General features: G+C 36.8%; 1 protein-coding gene across 1 annotated transcript; it reads right to left on the reverse strand.

Annotated features, from left to right (window-relative positions):
* Positions 1 to 45: 45 nt before the first annotated feature.
* Positions 46 to 18,720, reverse strand: LOC149741288 (potassium voltage-gated channel protein Shal-like). Its single transcript, XM_089892726.1, has 7 exons — positions 18,092 to 18,720; positions 8,848 to 9,919; positions 7,967 to 8,129; positions 5,907 to 6,011; positions 5,303 to 5,392; positions 3,194 to 3,474; positions 46 to 1,160 (listed from the first exon to the last, which is right to left on the reverse strand). Exons 1-7 carry the CDS (start codon positions 18,141 to 18,143, stop codon positions 521 to 523), a joined length of 2,403 nt encoding a protein of 800 aa, XP_089748852.1. The 5' UTR covers positions 18,144 to 18,720; the 3' UTR covers positions 46 to 520.
* Positions 18,721 to 19,097: the final 377 nt, after the last annotated feature.

The following is a 19,097-nucleotide window of genomic DNA, read 5'->3' on the forward strand; positions in this document are numbered from 1 at the left end:
CACCGTCTTTCTTGGCTTCATTTCAAAATAAAATAAATAAAACCATTTCCGGAATAATTTTCTTTCGAAAGTTAATTATAATGCAATAGTACATCATTGTAAACCGATTCACTCTACAGCGAGCACAGAACCAATGACATCAAGGTTACCAGCGGGTCTATATAGGTCTCTAACACAGTGGTTATTATTACCTTTCGTAACACAGAATAGCCGTTGAAACTTCACGCTTCTAAAACTACGAAACAAAAACATTAAGAAAAAGTAATCATCCGGTTTCGTCAGATGAAAATAGACCAACTCGCTTTAAAAACACATCAGCTAAAGTATATGATTGCACGTTATGCCACAAAACTGCGTAAACAACACACGCTTAAATGAAGACGGTTATCTTAGTAATGCTACAATGTCCAAGATATATCGCCACGAAGTGTCTCTCCTGGCTAGTTTGACAGTTTAATTGCGGCGTAACAAATTCGCCGACTTTGTGCAAAACGTAAAGGTTCCCTCTAAAGTCCCGCCGCTACAGTGAGGAAATACGAATCACGCTGGAGTTTGAACCATCAACATTTGCTGGCAATATTCCGCTCTTTTCAGCAGAAACTCTATGTCGCTGGTCGGCGGTGTCGGCGTGTGATGGTGCAACGCATGTAACTGTAGACGGCGGGGATTTAGGGCTCGATTTCCGGGGACCGTCATAATTTTCCCTGGTCCTCGAACTTCGTCTAAAAGCATCAATCCCTGACTCTGACCTTCTGTGTTGTGATCTGCTCTCATGTGTCGGGATGAGGTTGGGGATTCTTTCATCATCGTCACTGCCTCCGTATCTATAATAATCCGATGACCCGCTAACTCCGGACGTGGAGGAAGACGCGTCCGATGAGGACAAAGATGTCATTGGAACGGAAAGATTATCAGCTTGAAGATTTCTCGTCGTAGACGGCGTCGTTACATAATTAGTAAACCGAGACGGGATGTTACAAAACTGATCCGTGACGTCAGGCAACGCGATTGACGGTATGATGACGTCAGACTCTACGTCATCAATTGATCTCATATTGTCAGCCACAGCGAATGACGTGGCGCAAGGTGATTGGTTTAGAGAGAAGGGCGGGGGTGGTGTGGCTTCCTTTGTTCCAGAAAATCCAAAGTTTGTTTTTTCACTGAAAAAAGAAAAAATGTTTTAATTTTCTTCAAACATCGTCGTGTTACGCTTGTTGTAACCCGTAAAGCTAACATGGGTGTTGGGCCAACTTTGGATAGCCCGCCACCTTAGAGCCCCTCACCCTCACAGCAGAATAGTATTGCTAGCAGGCATATTATTAAATATATCATAGCGTAAAGCGACCTAAATGGTGCGTCGAAAGGTTGGTTACGACAGTCGAAAATGACAGAAAACACGAGTTATACGTCAAGAACAGATACGTCACAGAGTTAAGAGTTCAAGGCACCGGATGTATTCTAGAATAACAATAAATACTTCCGGTTCCCTGAACTCATAATTCTGACGCAACACAAAGTGACAGGCCCCCGTTGCATAAGGTAAAGTAGGAGGTGATAAATTATTCAACTCTCTTATATAAACCCCTTGATTCGGCGCTCTTGGAGTTTTCAATCCTAATTTAAATTCAACCCGCCACACAATGAGATTCATTTCTCTTAATTTGATCATATTCAGATGATTAAGCGTGGACGTTTGGTGATATTTTTAGAATAGGATTAATATCTAAGTATTTAAACTGCTGTTGCGCAATTACCCTGTCATGTAAAGTGATTGAATAGAAACTGCATGAGAAATAATGATTTGTATAACCGCATTCTCACGACTGTAAAATGCGTTGTTTAAAATACGATTATAAAACAATAAGGTCATATGTGCTTACGGTATCCATCTTACTTCACACTAATATATCACCGAGTCTGGTATCGAACCCAGTACCCCAATAATAAACAAATCGTCTTATAATCTATGTATGTAAACACACCAAAGTTCTCCTGAAACATGTTTTTCGTCAAGACGTTAATTACTCGATTGCTGGGGCGTTTGTTACGCTTTAGACGCTTACAGCACTGTAGCAACTTGCTGTGTGTTTTGATCAATAGTGTTTACAAGCAGTAGTGAACATCAGATACGAGTTATGTAGCATGCTATGGTATAGCAATATGATTGTAATCTTGCGTGGTAGTAATGTAGCTTGTAATATATGTAGTTTAATGAAGTTGTCTATGTTTATGCATGGCATAGTGGTATTGCATGGTAGTTATACTGTGTGTAGTAATGAATAGTGGCAATGCTGTTATAAACAGTAAAGGCATTGTCAATTGTTTAAACGCAATAAGAATATTTGAATATAATGGGGAAAACGTGTCCCGTCTTTCCCCACCATACTATAACATTAGATTGGTTTAGTGGCCTGTCGCTTTATCGTGTTACCTATGAAGTTATATAACTACTTGGTTTTTCAAATTTTGTTGTGTTAAAACGACATGTCATGTAATGCTTACAGTAACACAATTATAACTGCTGTGACACGGTGTATTTATATGTGGATTCCATTCCTAATTATATTTAAGGTATTTGAGTGTTGTTAATAGTGATGCATTCTGCCGAAACTTCCCTTCAAGATAGTGTGACGAATGGAGCTGGATAAATAAAAGATCACACACAAAAAGAATGTGTGAGTACGTGTTTGATTACATAGTATGGCGGGGAAAGATAGGACACAGTGAGCACATATTATCCAAATATCCTGATCCTGTTTTAAACAATTAGCAGGCGGCATACGGAAGTCGTGAGGTTACGGTTTTATAATTCTCTGAATGTTCTTTGTTTACTACCAAATTTGACAAGAAAATAGAATGAACAGATGTCCCATCTCCCCCCACCATACTTTAATTAAAAAAGACTGATGATGCTACCGTTATTAAACTGGGTTTGTGTATGTGTTTAGTAGCACTTGGTGTATTTTGTTATGATGCAATGAGTATTAATATGAGTGCTAGATCAGGGACATTTACGGTACATATTACAGTTATGTCTGATGCGCGCGTTATGGCCCCAATCCCAAGTCCCATGGCGTGTCTGTGTTTTCATTCCGTTTTATCGTTTTATCAATTTGGAAAAAGAAAAAAGGTAAAAACGAACATCCAATTTGTGACCACTTAACTAGAAAGGGTGTAAATGGGTGTTACTTACTTGCTTAAAAATGAATCGTCATCCAGTTCGCATGCGTTATCATGTTGACTTGTGTGGGAAACGCTAGACGATCTAGAGCTGACGTCATTATGACGTTGCAATGAACACGTGCTAGTGGTTTCGCGTCGCCCTCTCTGTAGCGACATCTGCTGGTGGTAAATATTTGACTGGTTCTGATTAGCAGAGTGAGTGGAAATGAGAGATTCGGATTCATTGTCGCCACCACGTATGGCTATCACGGATGTGGAGTTACACATCTGGTTTTCGGTTATCTCATGGTCCTGTAAAAAGATTTGCGTTAGTTTAACAGATAATGAACGCATAAATCATATTATGTTCGCTGCAACCATTGTGGGTGTATATATCCTTATAGGCAAGATACCTTTTAACAGCAATTGCTCTAACCTAGTGACCACTATCTTAACCCACAAACAAGTAACTTGTAAGCGGGCACCAGGTGTATGAATCAAAACATTAAATGTATAACAGACAGCTTGGACAATCTATAAGCGGGTACCGATTCCACAGCTACACAGGCTATAGCATCATCAACAACAATAATAATAACAATAATAACACCGTCTGCTTCTATTTAAGTTGACGCTACATTGACGTACGCAGTTGCTTCAGGCGAAATATGAATGTTATCTTCATAAAAATCAAATTCCCGCGGCCGGGTGGCAGACGTGAATATTATCTTAGTAATGACTTTTGATGTAACGATAGTGTGTGTAACAAACGAAAGTGTAAATACTAAATATTATTGGCTCGACAGCAATGCTTTATAACCTAAATGTGCATTTTTTATCCATAGCGTGTTTAACCGACAGTGTAAAATATAACTATCCTCACCATAAGCGTGTAATTTTTTATATTGGTATTGTAAAACCTTTTCGTTGTCATTTTAATGCTTACAATAATTTTAGTGCTTGCAACCATACAGAATAATAATGGGTCCGACACCATCGTTTTCTAATGTATAAGTTGACATGTATGTTTTAGTAGCGTGTTAGATGTTAGTTGTTTTAATTTCCTGTCTACTTGTTGTTTAACCAATATATCGTTATAGTACTGTGGGGTAAGATGAATAGCGTTAGCACCTAATTTCCACACTTAATGATCGTGTTTTAACGCTTAATAATATTTTTAAATTCATGAGGATACGATTATATAATTCTCTAAACATGGCTTGTTTGCAACCAAATGGGACGATAAATGGGAATGAAAATGTCCCATCTCCCCCAACCTTGTATATACAAGTTGTTTGTTATGCATAATAGGTCCAAATATAGATAAAGGTCGTTACTCAAATTATCTGTTTTAATCTGCCTTTTATTTCAAGTGAACAAATTGATGAAACGTAGATTATATCAGTAATTTCACGGCTTGAAATAAACGCAAATCTAATTATAAATACTCGGGACTAAGAATAACACGAGATTAAAATAACTATCTATTTGGAGTTTTAAATAGTTTTAAATAAGCAACCAACGATAATCACGTCCCAAAATAGATTACTTGAAGGCGGTATAGGTTCAGGACACTTTGCAATGTAGTATAAACAAGACTTAAATGTCAAACTTTCTAAATAAAGTACTATATGGGGGTAAGATGGGTACCATTATCCCTTAATATCGCATATGTGGGGCCATTTAAATACGAGTCACCCAGTATTAAAAAGAGGACCTTGTTATTACCCATATTTCAATCATTGACAACAAATATTGTGTCTGTTTTTTAACAATAGTATTCGGCTTTACGTGCGCTTTGTTGAACCGTTAGAATACTGCCGAATAATACTGTAGGATTTATTTTATTCATAAATAATTATTGGTACTAAAATTAAAACTAAAGTTGGGTGGGGGATATTAAGACACATCAGCAAATATTTTAACATCGATTTTTAAAAGTTAAAACAGTGATCGGTTTTAGCGTTTGCTTTGTAGTCGTGAGAATACTGTCGAATAATCCGGTATCATTTTTATTTGTTTATCATAAAAAAGGGGCGCCTAAAAGTAATTGTCCAATTTTACCCTGATGTATAGCCAAATATCAATCGTTTACGTAACAATCGACTAAATCCCATGTTCATTATGACGCCACACTTACCGTTGTTCGTTCGAGGCAGTGCAAAAGATGAAAATGATTTTTCTCGAATGTTGCGTTTAAGTTGTTGGAGCTGGAGGTCTCGGCTTCGCTCTGTTAAAATAAAAGCTGTGAAATATTACTGATATTAGTTATGCGGTAGTCGGATGTGTTTATGTCTTATGCACTCTGTTTGTTGTGTATGTGTTCTTTATTGTTTTTCTTTGCTGTTTTCTGTTGTTCTGTGTCTAAGTTTTGTGTATTTTGTATGTTTTTGTTATCTGTGTGCTATGCTTTTCTTATCTTATTTTGTATGTGTTATGGTTTTTGAAATATGTGTATTTTTTATAGTTTTTTTTTACAACGTATAAACGCCAATACATCGCATATTAGCGACAACTAAATATCAAATCTTCATTACTCAGCCCAAAGTATATTAATTGAAGAAATGCTCCTTTTCTAAGTAATGTCAACATAGCAGACACTTTGTTTTCCCGGTTCTAACCATACAATAACACACACGTAGTAAAAAACAAACTCGTCAAGGGGCATTAAAAAACCGTGGGACATTAAAAGCGAAAGATCAAGGGTTCGAATATCGGCCAAGGCAAATAAAACCGCAACATACCACATCTGGTGGGGGGTCTTGCTCAAAGTCGTGATCTCCTTTATTCTGGCAATACGACATCGCACTCGTAGGTTTCCCTGCTCGTATCCGAGCTAAGCGAGCTCTCTGTGGAAATCTATGTTTAGCACCATGGAAAGTATAAATAAATGAAACGTAATGATCCTGGCGTGACGGGAAATGTCATAGAATAGAACACTTGTGTTCTGTTTCATCCACCTCGCGCCGGCCTACGAGTTACCACATATATTGTGGGTGATTATTTTTGGGGTTAACAATTTAGACAACCTATTTGGGACCACTGGGGTGGAGCAGTTGCCGTTAAGTTTCTTCTTACACATTCGCCCGCAATGGTAGCAGCACTGAGCCTCGTAGTCAGTCTACCTTTAGGTTATGATACGATCTCTTAACCAATAAGCACAAGCGGCGAAAAGTGTTTTAATGTACACTTGTATACGTAGAAATGAGAGAAAATGCTAACAAAAATTGCTTAATTATATAACCGCACCCATTCAGGACTGAAAAGCGCTTTTAATTGTTAAAAACACTATAAGAAAATATGGTATATTATTCTCTAACGGCGTTCATCTTACCCCACAGTAGTGTAACTAAATTGAAAACACCCTAATTGTGGTTTAATTGGTTGTGTATTAAACATGATGTTTCGTATTTTAACTTAGTTTAAAAGGTTTGAACTTTATTATTATATGTTACTTTGTCACATTGTTATCTCTGAAAAAGCAAACGTTTTTTTTACCATTCTATGTATAATGTATAGGGTGGCTAATTTATTCCCTATGCTTTGTATTGTAACATGAGTCGTAAAAAGTCTTACAAACTCGACAGATAACGCTTAAAGGCCATTACCCCTTCGCGCAGTATGACAAGCGTTACATTTTAAACACTGTTAAATATTTAAAATCCTGGGCACCTAATTACACAAAAATTATGCCAGTTCTTCTTTACTGTTTGTGTATGCATATATAAGTGGTAAAAGGGTATGGTTTATGTGTATTCGTAATCGACTATATTATTGTAACGTAACTAAGTGTTTATTTACGTCATCAAATACGAAAACGAAGAAACAAATTTGTTTTATTTAATTGATTATTAATTTTGTTTTAATTTATAGTAGGGTGAGGGAAGATGGGACACCCGTTTATGCTATTTTTTTGTCCCATGTTATATTAAATAAAGAACATTCGAACATTTATAGAACCATGCAACTCCTGTAGATCGTTGTTAATTGTTTAAAACACGATCAGAATATTTGGATATAATGTGCGAAAAGTGCACCATCTTCTTCCACCCTACTATACATATTAATTAAAACAAACGAAATTTATTTTTAATTTAAAGAAATTTAAAAAACGACAGTCGTTAACATGAAACTTATTAAAACCAAAAATGGCGCTTTTTTAGTTTTACTTTTGGACCAAACTGCTTTTAAAGTACTACGTCTTTTCTTTGTAACAGCGGTTATTTCTACGCCGGTTAGTATTACAGAATTAATCTGCGATTACGGAAGATTAATTTTTACTTGTTAATCCCATCATCCAATACCCATGTATGGTTCAACTTGCACTTGAGGCGACAGTATAACTACTTAACTTTTGAGATTTTAGCTCCGCTGTGCAATGTACACAGTATACTGTATGTGTAAGATTTCTATACTATTATTCTCTTTATCATCCCATTTGACAGTAAATGAATAATATTTATAGAATAAAGAAAAACGCGTAGGGTAGGAAAGATGAGACACCTTTTCATTTTTTTTATCGTCCCATTTGGTGGTAAAACAATGAAATAATTGTAAAACCATATTCTCACGACTTCTATAGATCGTTGTTGATTGTCTAAAACTCGGTAAGGATATTTTGATATTACGTGCAAAAAGTATTCTGTCTTACCCCACTTTACTTTATATCATCACATTGTATGTGTCTAGATACAGCATAGTTTGTAGCCTGTTATGCAGCAAAGAAAAAAGGTACAACCACTGTTGCAATGTGTTAATAGGCAGTCCACATTTAGCGATTTTGTATAGAGAACCAAAGCATTACCTTTTGGGCTCTTCGTTTGTCTTGTCTTTGATTTTGGCTGTAGATCCGTCCAAAGTTACTTACGATGACAGGGACTGGCAACGCAATCACGAGCACGCCGCTTAATGAGCACACGCTGCCGAATATCTTGCCGGCGATTGTCTTTGGCACCATGTCACCGTATCTGTTTATAAAATATTTATAGTTACGACAGGGGAGAAGAGGCATTACCGCCATCCAATACAAAAGGGTGGAATTAGGGTAATAGATACTAAACGTGTATGTGTGGACGTCTCGAACAACTTGGTGGATAGTAACCCCTTTTACACTGATGATGGACCAATAATTTACTGTCTGGATACTAAACTCATAATAGGAAGATGTTTCGGAAAGTAACTTGGTGGATAGCATAGTAACCTTTGTTATACTGACGATGGACCAAGTTGCGGTGTGGGAAACTGTTGATACAGACCTACTCAATAAACTTATACGTCAGTCAGAGTATTTCGGTAAAAATAGCTTAGTTGCCCAGCCATCAAACACACGCATGGCGCATTCATACTCCTCATGCTAACTTTTCAGTTATAGCATGAGTGTCTTCTTATACACCAGACGCGCATGGTGCATTCATAATCCTCATACTAACTTTATCACGCCATATCATAAGTGTCTTTTTATACACTAGACACACATGGTATATTCCTACACCTTATACTCATTTTAAGTTATAACATAACTATAATGTGTCTTCTTATACACTAGATACACATGGTGTATTCATACACCTTTTAAAAAAACAACCTATAATTGCCAAGTTATAACAAAGGCATGAGAAAATTTATATGATTCCTAATTATTACTTTAATTATAGTCAAGCCAATGTATAATGAAGTTCTTCTTACCCGAGCGTGGTCATCGTTACTATTGTGTACCAGAACGCTGCCGGTATGCTCGTGAATGTAGTGCCTTCCATTCCCTTCTCCGCATAAAACATAACAGTTGCGAATATAATGATTGCCATGGTAAGAGAAAACAAGAGGAACCCAAGTTCACTGGCACAACTTTTCAGTGTATAGCCCAGGATACGAAGCCCTTGTGAATGTCGCGAGAACTTGAATATACGGAAGACCCGGAACACACGGAGGGTAACGAACGCCCCGCTTACATCCTCGTTGTCAGTGATGATGAGACCAATGTAGTAAGGTAGAATCGCTACAACGTCTATAATGCTCATGACGGATCGTAGGAATTTACATCGGTTTGGTGAAGCAAAAAGTCTCATGAAGTATTCGACTGTAAATATCATCACACATGCCGTGTCCAAGCAAAAAAACGTCAGCTGATATCTTTCGCCACACTGTTTGACTTCAAGCGTTCCCGGCATCGCTCCGCACGGCACGGTCTCGACTATGTTAGCAAACACGGAAACGGCAATGAAAAACCCGGTCACATAATAAAACACAAGCGCTGGGGTGCTGGTGTGGGGATTCTCAAACGCTCGCCACATTCGCTTCCTAAGAGATAAAGCGGGAGGCGGGGCCTTTCCAAGAGCAGGTCCTCCAGGAGCATCGCTAGCATCGTCAACTAATCGTTCATCGTTTTCTCTTTTACGATCTCTGTAGTCCTCATAGCAACAATCAGCTATCATCTCCGGCAAAATACCGAAGAACGCCAGCTCGTCATCAATAGAACTGATGCATTCTGTCCGCGGAAAGTGCATCTTTCCTGTTCTATAGAAACTTAAAATATGTCGAAAGATCTCGGGGTCTCGGTCGAAGAAATATTCTTTTCTATCGTCGTCGTAGAAAAATTCTTTCTCTTGGCTCCCTAACATTGTATCTGGGAACTTTTCGAGTGTGTTCTTCCACGTTTGAAACCGTCGCCCGCTAATATTGAGAGTGATGAGTGTGTCTTTTGTTTTACGTCGGTTAAACGGGATGGGGGGTAGGTTATTGGTAGCAACTGGAACCCAACCTAAAAAAAACAAAATAAAAGAGTTAACGTATTTTCTTATTTTTTAAACTTTGGCAGTCAAAATGCTACTTCAGTTCCAAGTTATAACGACTGTCGTTGTCCTCTCATAGACTAGAATAAAACGTGACATCATATGAACGTTTTCTCTAAACATCTTTTAAGTCAGGGATTTACGAGGCAGTGCAAACTAATACAATGTAGTGTAAATGTCATTGCTGTGACACATAAGGAATCAACAATAACACTATAGGGAATATGTGGATATATTTTACATCAGCTTTGCCAATAGATCTCAACGTATTTCTCTGCTATTGATTAAACCTCACGATTTGACGTGTTCTCTGTATCTATAGACGGATATATTATGAATTTTACATTGCTTGTAATGGTTTCGAACCCTGTAAGTTTCTAACAGTTGATAATTGCATACAAACTGATAAAATAACTTATACTATTAAGGTATGCTCTATCTTATTTTAATGCGATATCATAAATTTCAAACCCAACGTTTTTACATAGAATTATTAAGTTTAAGTTGATCTTTCGTAATCTCGGATTAATTCTGTAATTCGCACCGGTCCAGAATTAGCCGAATATATATTACTGCGGGTAAGGATAAATTGCACTTTAAGTACATGTTTCATAGTCGTGTTTTGGACAAATATAAACACTCTATTCAAATCGTGGGGATACCGGTATATAATAATGTTTTTTACCAAATTAAACGATAAAAGATAATGAAACCTTGTCCCATCTAACCCCAACCTAATATACAATGTTAAATTGACAAAACATGCTCAAGTAATGGTTTAGGTGTAAACGTATATAAGCAATATAGCATACACGAATTAGTTTATAGTTATATATAATGTACAGTACTTTAAACAGATAAGTTTTGATATATTTAAATATCTTAGTAATGCTACGCATCTGTTCGCTTAGATGTGTCATACATAGTACTCCAATTAGTGGTTTGGTCGCTTCGTAAAAAAGAAGGAAAAAATTCTTAAAATCACCGTGACCAAATAACTAGACTTCCATGTAACCGAACACTCGTGTTTAACGACCGTCGTTGCCCCGCCACGCAATCAAAAGTCAGTTTTTTTATAGGTTAAGTAGGGTGGGGTAAGATCCGTTTGTTTTGCTTACTGTTTTTATTCAAGCTATATATAGTACTGTGGGGTAAGACGGGACACCTTTCGCACTCGAAACATTCCGATTGTGTTTTAAACATATAACACATTATGTTTTATCGTCGTAATAATACGGTTATATATTTCTTAGAATGTCCTTTTTTACTACCAAAGAAGACGGAAAAATTAATAAAAAAATACAAAAAATAATAACCCATACTATTAATGTTTAAAATATCACCGAAGGGGCAAAACCTAAAGAGAATAAAGGGATAGACAATCTTGCTCTAACCTACATATTTAAAGTTATAATAGCCCGCGTTGCATTACAGTAATTTACCTTCTTTTCACCGTGTATTCATTTAAGCTAAACGAATAATTTATACCCCTGTTGTATTATCATTCTCGGTGTGTATGAGCAGTCTTTATAACGTGCATAGGAACCCAGAATGGCGGCAAAGATCTTAATAAGACCTCATGAATAATGCATAGCGGATAATATCATTGATTGAATGTGATTTTGGTGGAACAAAGTTGCCTTAAAAAGGGATATAGCTCCGCGCAATATTAAAGGCGGAAATAAGATTACAGAGATAAATAAAATATTTTTCGCCGTTGTTTTGTTATATTGCTGGTCAATTGGTTGTATTCATTATCAGCCAAATGTTTAATAAATACCAACGTTCACCACAAAGTTAGACACTTATGTTTAGAATATTATGGCTGTCGTTGCCCGCCACGCACATATTTCTTAAATACAATTTTGTTTTGTTTATTGAAGAATATAGTATGACTGAAGTAACATAGTTTTTCCCTCTTTTTTATTGTGCAATTCGGTATTAAAATTAAAAAAATTATACAGTCTTATGTTACTGTATCTTTTGCTCTAAAGTATTTTGTTAAAACACGATTATGAAATATGGATGTTACGTGTTAGCGGTGTTCATCTTTTCCCACAGTACTATACTTCGTGCCCATTTACACTAAGTATATGATTTATCATTATATTGTGGTGTCGGTGTGGTTTCTAATGCATGATCACGCCACAGCGTGCTTTAAACGTGATGAATGGCTTGTACACGATTTTTCTTTGATGTGCCTAACCACTATAATCCCATCAAATCCATTCCCGAAAGAAAATGAATTGTAAAAAATTGAATTGTAAAAACATCTCCCAGACCCATCAAGTGTTGTATTATTGTGCATTTAAACTTAATAAGTTCAAACAGGATGCTAAAGGGTTTTTATCGTTAACACCTGAAGTTGTCTTAGCCTATAATGTATTTTCACGTTTTTTTAGGTCTAAGTGTAAGATAACGAATACTATATCATAGTTATACTGGTAGTTTGTCTCTTTGGTTATAGTAATGTGCAAATTAATTCACTAAAAGAACGTCGTTAATCGTAAACAAACTGGGTCATAAAATATGGGATTTTATGTGGCATAATTTTCCATCTTACCCAACAGTATACAATGTTATATAGGAAATGAGATATTATACAGTAGGGTGGGAAAGAGCGGGACACCTTTGACACATATTACCCGAATATCCTGATCGTGTTTTAAACATTTACCAATGGTTTGTGGGAGTCATATGGATACGATTTTAAGATTTTTTGAACGTTCTTTGTTTACTACTAAATGGGACGAAAAATGAATTGATAACTCATTCCATCTTCCCCCATTATACTTAAAATACAAGGGCAGCTTCATTATATATGCTGGGCAATGTATATAGCAATTGGCATGAAGCAGAATAATAGTCGGGCCAATTAAAGATGGTCCAAGTAACAAAACTAATTAGAATGGACAGAGGGCGACCTTAGGTTACAGGATAGGAATAAAAGATCGTAAAACGACAGAGAATGACCGGCATGGGCAATCTGGTCAATGAATGCGACCGTGGAGAGTAAATTAGCCAACAGGAGGCCAGCAGGCCGTGTAATTATACAACTCATTGGAAACTTTAATTTTCTGTTAGAGTCCCCGATACTCGCGGGTCGATGCAAGCATTGGTTCCGACGCTTTAATTAAAATCAAGATTCCACTAGCTAGCAATTAAAACGAACGAACGGGACTCAACATACGAGTAATGATACTAAATGCACCCTGGTTTAACTTTACAAAGGTTAATGCTACAAACGACCCGTATGGAGTCGGCTAAACTCAGCATTGATCTAAAGGATAATTATTTCTACTCTGTCCGCCGAAAGTCGATTTCTGTTCGGTCCAAAAATCGTTTTCAGGGAAATGCCAACGGAAGAGAAAAGCCGGGATTTCCGTTCAAGATCTAACCGCAAAAAATGCGGATTTTTCGTGATTAAAATGCAAATTCTTGAAGCGACCATCAAAGTCAAAATAAAGAATAAAAGTAACTTAGTTATTCTCCTGTGGCGTAGCAATAACAGTCGTTATAGAATGGGTGGACTGTTTCATACATCTTAAAATAGAGTGTTAGTGTAAAAGCGTAACAGCTAGACAAAAGATTGTTTACGAACTTTTGCAGTATGAAATTATCGTCATAATTTAAGACACGTGACGAAACACAACTCCGGTTTAAAATTACGTCGACGACCATTAACGATAGGTGTGGCATGAAGTACATGGCTGTAATTAACATAAGTAGGACGGGATGGATCGCCATTACCAGCAGAAAACAGCAAAGATCGTTATAAGATCGATATGATTCATATTTTAGTCTTGTCCCGGGTACTCTAAATTGGACAACAACTGTTGTATTGGTGTGTGGTGTCATCGGAATATTATGGGGTTAATGGCATGATCCAGACCTCGAAATTCACGGTGGCTTGACGGCATTCGATGCAACCAATGGTCTATTATGGAATGTGCAAATCAGCTACACAGAGAACAATTATCAACAAAGTTACATAATCGGGCACGGTGTGTATGAAACAGAACATGTTATAACGACCGTCGTTGCTCGCAACGCGAGGACAAAAATGTCATTAACTCGAAACCGGGCAGTTTTTCGAGATCCCCCTACTTTTACACTCACTAATTTTTTCTGGCCCAGGCTAATTTACAATAACCTTCTAATGTCGCATTTTGCTTTACTTTTATAGCCTTACAAATATTATTCGTGGGTGGTAAGATGGCCCATGTTTTCACTCTCCTTTATCCTCCCATTTGGTAGTAAACAGAATATTTACAACATTCATTATACTGTATTTTAAAAGCCGAAAACCCATGCATGACCACCGGGCTGGAGCAATGTTCATTATCGTTTTAACTTAAACACGGTATAAATTTATCAGCCATATTCAGCTATCTTGAGCTGTTCTTTACATTATAATGCATTCACCGCAATGTATAACGTTGTTTAATGGAGCATAAGGCAGACACCTCGGCCTCTCATATCTCCTTCTACACCATCGATCGTTTTCGGGCCTTGGACGGCGTCAGTAATTAGGTTTCAATTCTAGCGCGGGCGTCGAAATGCAATTAGTTTTCCACCCAAGTGTCGCTGCGTTGTGTGACCGAGATCATGCTGTGGTGAGGCTTTAACAGATTACCGGGTGTTAGGCGTGTCGGATATCGCTCAAACATTATATCTTGTGCTGGTGGTACAAGTCCCATACCCGGCGGTGTGATAATGGTGTACATGGAGCTAACGGACAATGAAAATTATATAAATATTTTAAGAATTGCCAACCGTTAAAGTAATAAGTTTACCCTTTGATATGAAAGAATATAACCCTATACACATAGTACTGTGGAGTAAGATGGGTATACCGTTAGCATGTAATACCCAATATTTCTTAATCATGTTTTAACAATTACCAACACAAATCGTGGGGAGACGGTTATACAATTCCGTAGATATCTTTGTTTACTACCAAATGGAAGGATAAAAAGTAATAAAAACATAAACCACCTTACCCCATATATATCCAAAGAGACTCTAAACTGTATATTAGAAATACTTTGTCGACTTTAGCATGATTCAAATCATAATTACGATACAGTTTTGATTTTCAAGGAGATTTTTTACACGATTTTCACTTAATGTATGTTATAGGGCCATGTATGTGGTAAAAATAAGTCTCTCGACCGTTTGCGTCACTCAGTTAAAGTAATAATCAATAGTTCAACCTATTTAAAGCAAAATGAGGAAACTGCGATGCCGTTAATAATACAAACTGACATCTCTAAATGAAAAGCTAATTGTTTCCAAATTCTAATCAGGATATGGCGTATACAACTCAAGATGACCTCACACTGTTTACGTCATAAATATTTTTTATCACGATTTGGTAAATAACTTTATAAAATATTGTGGGGTAAGATGGATCCCGGTAACACATAGTATCCTTTGTGGTTTTGAGCGCGAGGACACGGTTATATAATTCTGTCAAGATTCTTTGTTTACTACCAAGTGAAACGATAATAAAATAAAAACATGGACCACCTTACCCCTACCTACTGTACGAGCTAAACATGTTAAGATTAAATGCCAAAAACTCGTTATAAACCTAATGGCAGCAACATGATAAGCGGTCTATGTTTTGCTGTAATTCTAAAGTAAACAACGGTGCAACCTATGATTAAAACAAACCTTAATTAAGCCGTTTTAACAGGCGCAAATAGGTAGCTTGATTTTTACTTCATTATTTAATCATTTGTAAATTCTCCTTTTGTTAAAATGTTTGTTCACTTTCGCCGGAGGTTGCAATTTAACGATAAAAGTCCAGCGGTACATCAATAATTTAAAAAGGAAGCAAAGAAGCTGTCGTGCTGCAATCAATCACTCAACAAATAAACCAACGATAAGTTTAAACGAGCAGAATGCAGAAGGTACATGTGACCTTTTAAAATACTCTCAGATTTTTTTCTCTGTCGTTTACATCATTGAAACCAATCGTAACGTGTGAAAAACACTATACGGTACACTGTTTGGCGTTTATCCCAAAACCGATGTATTGTTATATCTTAAAAACGGTACGCCATTATATACCATACGAAGCAGTACACTATTTCACGTTTATAATTTATAACACAAAACGGTACACTGTGGCGTTTGTACAACGAGCCGTTTATCTTATCGTACAAAACGGTACACTTTTATATCATATATACTAAGCCGCTCTAAGCGGTACACTAATTTGTCATTTATTGTTCAAAGTGTCTGTTAGCCACAAGACAATTTAAATATTATGAAATTTTTTATTTACTTGGTATTTGTGTTCTCTAATTGAGATAAAATGTTTTAATGCAAATTCATCCAAAAATTTGCTTCCACTATAAATAATTGAATTATTTGTATATTTATATGCAATAAGCATATTATGTTGTTCACGATATTCAGTACTATATATAAACAGGCTATAGTACATAATTAGACTAGTCAATAGAAATGTTTTACAAAAGCATTCGTTTGTTATTCACAGAACAATACGGTTTACAAGCCCAAGTTCTCTATATAGCTCTATGCGTTTCACACGCGCTAATAGGCGTAAGCACCAGCGCCTATTAAAACTAAGTGGCTTTCGCGTTCAAAAGTGCGTGTAGGTTTTATACCACCACCACCACGTCTAGGTATTTTGGCAACAAATGTATCATAGCCGTGTATTGTGCTTAACTAACGATATTAATCAACGATGCTACATCCAGGGAATAGTGGAGGTGTATATATAATATATTTACGCTGATGGTGCTTTTACAACAGTGGCTGTAGCCCGCTCGTGAAGGTATAGAACGAACGTGGCTCGGCCATAATAAATTATTCATCTCCATCGTCAACGGCAAGAGACAGGCTGAATAACAGGGCAGGAGTGATAACGCGAAGACGTCCTAAAAGATTTCTGCCTTTCGTCGTGGCCAATGTATTAACTAATATAGCGTTGCGGGTAATAGGGACATTAGACTTTATTTTAAGAAAACAAGACACTGGCCGTCCCAAAATAACCAAGCTATCGGCAGCTCGTAACTGGGTCAGGGGAAAACTCTTTTACAAAGACCTCTTGGTTAAACCTTTTTAAAGCCTATTGTAGCGGTTGTGTCTTGGGCAAAATTATTCTTTTAATTACATAGTGATCGTTATTTATCTGATTTTTTCAACGCACTGTGAATTCTCTTCCGATGTGTAGATTAGATTATCGAAATAGGACACTTCTTACATTAAAATGTTTTAAAATTTTTGATCTTTCATTTAAAAGTTGGTAAAAAGTATTTTTAGCTATCGTATAGTGTTAATTACTTTGTTTAGTAGAATTAAAAAAAAAACTGCCTGTAGAAATGAAAAAAACACAAGTACCTTTTTTGCACAAGTAATTAAATTGCCATGTTGCATTTAATTCAATATTAAAATAAGCATTTGAATGGGGGTATGTATTAAATTAACGCTAAATTAAATACATAGATATAACATATTTGGTTATGGAGTGTAATGATGCGTTAAATAGTTATAGTAAATTTTTAAGTCTGAAAACTTTATTATTATATATATTAGGGTGGGGTAAGATGACTCATGTTTCAGTTCTCTTCATCACCTTTTTGTAGTATACAGAGAATATTTAGATAAATGTATAACCGTATAGACTCTGAACAAGCCGTTTTAATAGTTAAAAACACGACTAGGAAATATAGAATATTATGTTCGAACGGTATCCACCTTACCCCAGAGAACTATGTATTGTCTTGGTTATGTAATAAGTGCTATGTAATAAGCACAAATCTATGTTCCAGTGAAAAAGTCCGATACTGATTGGGAAGACGTTTTGTAAGGCGTTTTGACAGGTGCTGTGGCGAGGACAGGACACGGTAATTGCATTTAGGGCGAAGAGAGCGACATAAACCCGATACTTGAGCAATTTTAACGACGCCTGTACTTGCGTTATGTGGTGCTATTAATGTCTGGATATTATATCTTCAAACAGGTAAAATGGTAAAGACGTTTACGTCACTACTGTGGTAGCCCTGCAATAACAACAGCCGTCGTGGTTGACCTTAACAAGTAGTGCACGACGTTACGGCTTAACGCACATCACGTTTATAATTATAAGAACATACGCCACATACCTATTGCTGCTGCCCTTGCAAACGGTAGCCAAGCTGCTACTGCTGTTGCCATCGCCTTTGATCTTCGTACTTGACAGTATTGGCTATGAATCCGTGGGTAATTGAGCTTTCATTTGAACAAAAGTGCTGTCATTTGTGAAGGTATATCAAGGCTGCACATTCCAACTATAGTGTCTATTTTACTGTGAATCCTATAAAAGAAACTTATTAGTTTTAGTTTTCCTCGGTACACAGAGTCGAGCTATTCAGCGTCCTACTTTGTTTATGTTTTTGCTGTACTGACTGTTGTACCACTAGCCCTATTGAACGAGCCTGTCGACCAGAGACAACGTCCCAGGTCTTGCTCTGCGTAATTACTCGTTCTATTGATTGAAGTTGGACGTTGGATTAGGAAAAATCGAAGAACCATTCTCGTCGCAGCAAAAGTCAAGGCTAATGACCAAGTCTTGCTATTCTCTGTACTTTTGCTTCTTAGAACGGAATGTAGCTCGACTGCTATGCCTAGTTCTTAGTACCAACACTGTAATTACCTTGAATATGAGATAATATAACCTTACATGCAGTCGTACTGCCTTTTTCCCGAACATTACCGTAATACCGCCTATTGTTGAACTGTCGTTTCGTTTCAATTGCTGGCCTTCGCTGACTTAAATTTCGTTATTATGGCTTACAATGTAAATCTCCTCGCTCGTCACTATTGCGTACATTTTGTGCGTGGAGCCGACTTTTCTCATATGAAACTTACGCAGACGAAACGACGAGAAAGAAGGCGAAACGGAGACAGCGGCGAACGATAAAAGAAACAAAGATCGCTTGTTCTCTTACGCCCAACAGCGTAGTTAACTCTCTCCTCACAAAATACGTTTTGGGGAACATTTTGAAATATTTATTTTTGAACTTCACCAGTTTTTTTTTACAAATCAACAAACATTTAAAATAATCCTGGCTACTAAAATGGTCCCAATTTGGTCTGTTTCAAAAATAGACTTTAACATTCGAAACCAAA

Source organism: Ciona robusta, chromosome 1 (genome assembly GCF_009617815.1).
Source record: "Ciona robusta chromosome 1, ASM961781v2".
Lineage (NCBI taxonomy): Eukaryota > Metazoa > Chordata > Ascidiacea > Phlebobranchia > Cionidae > Ciona > Ciona robusta.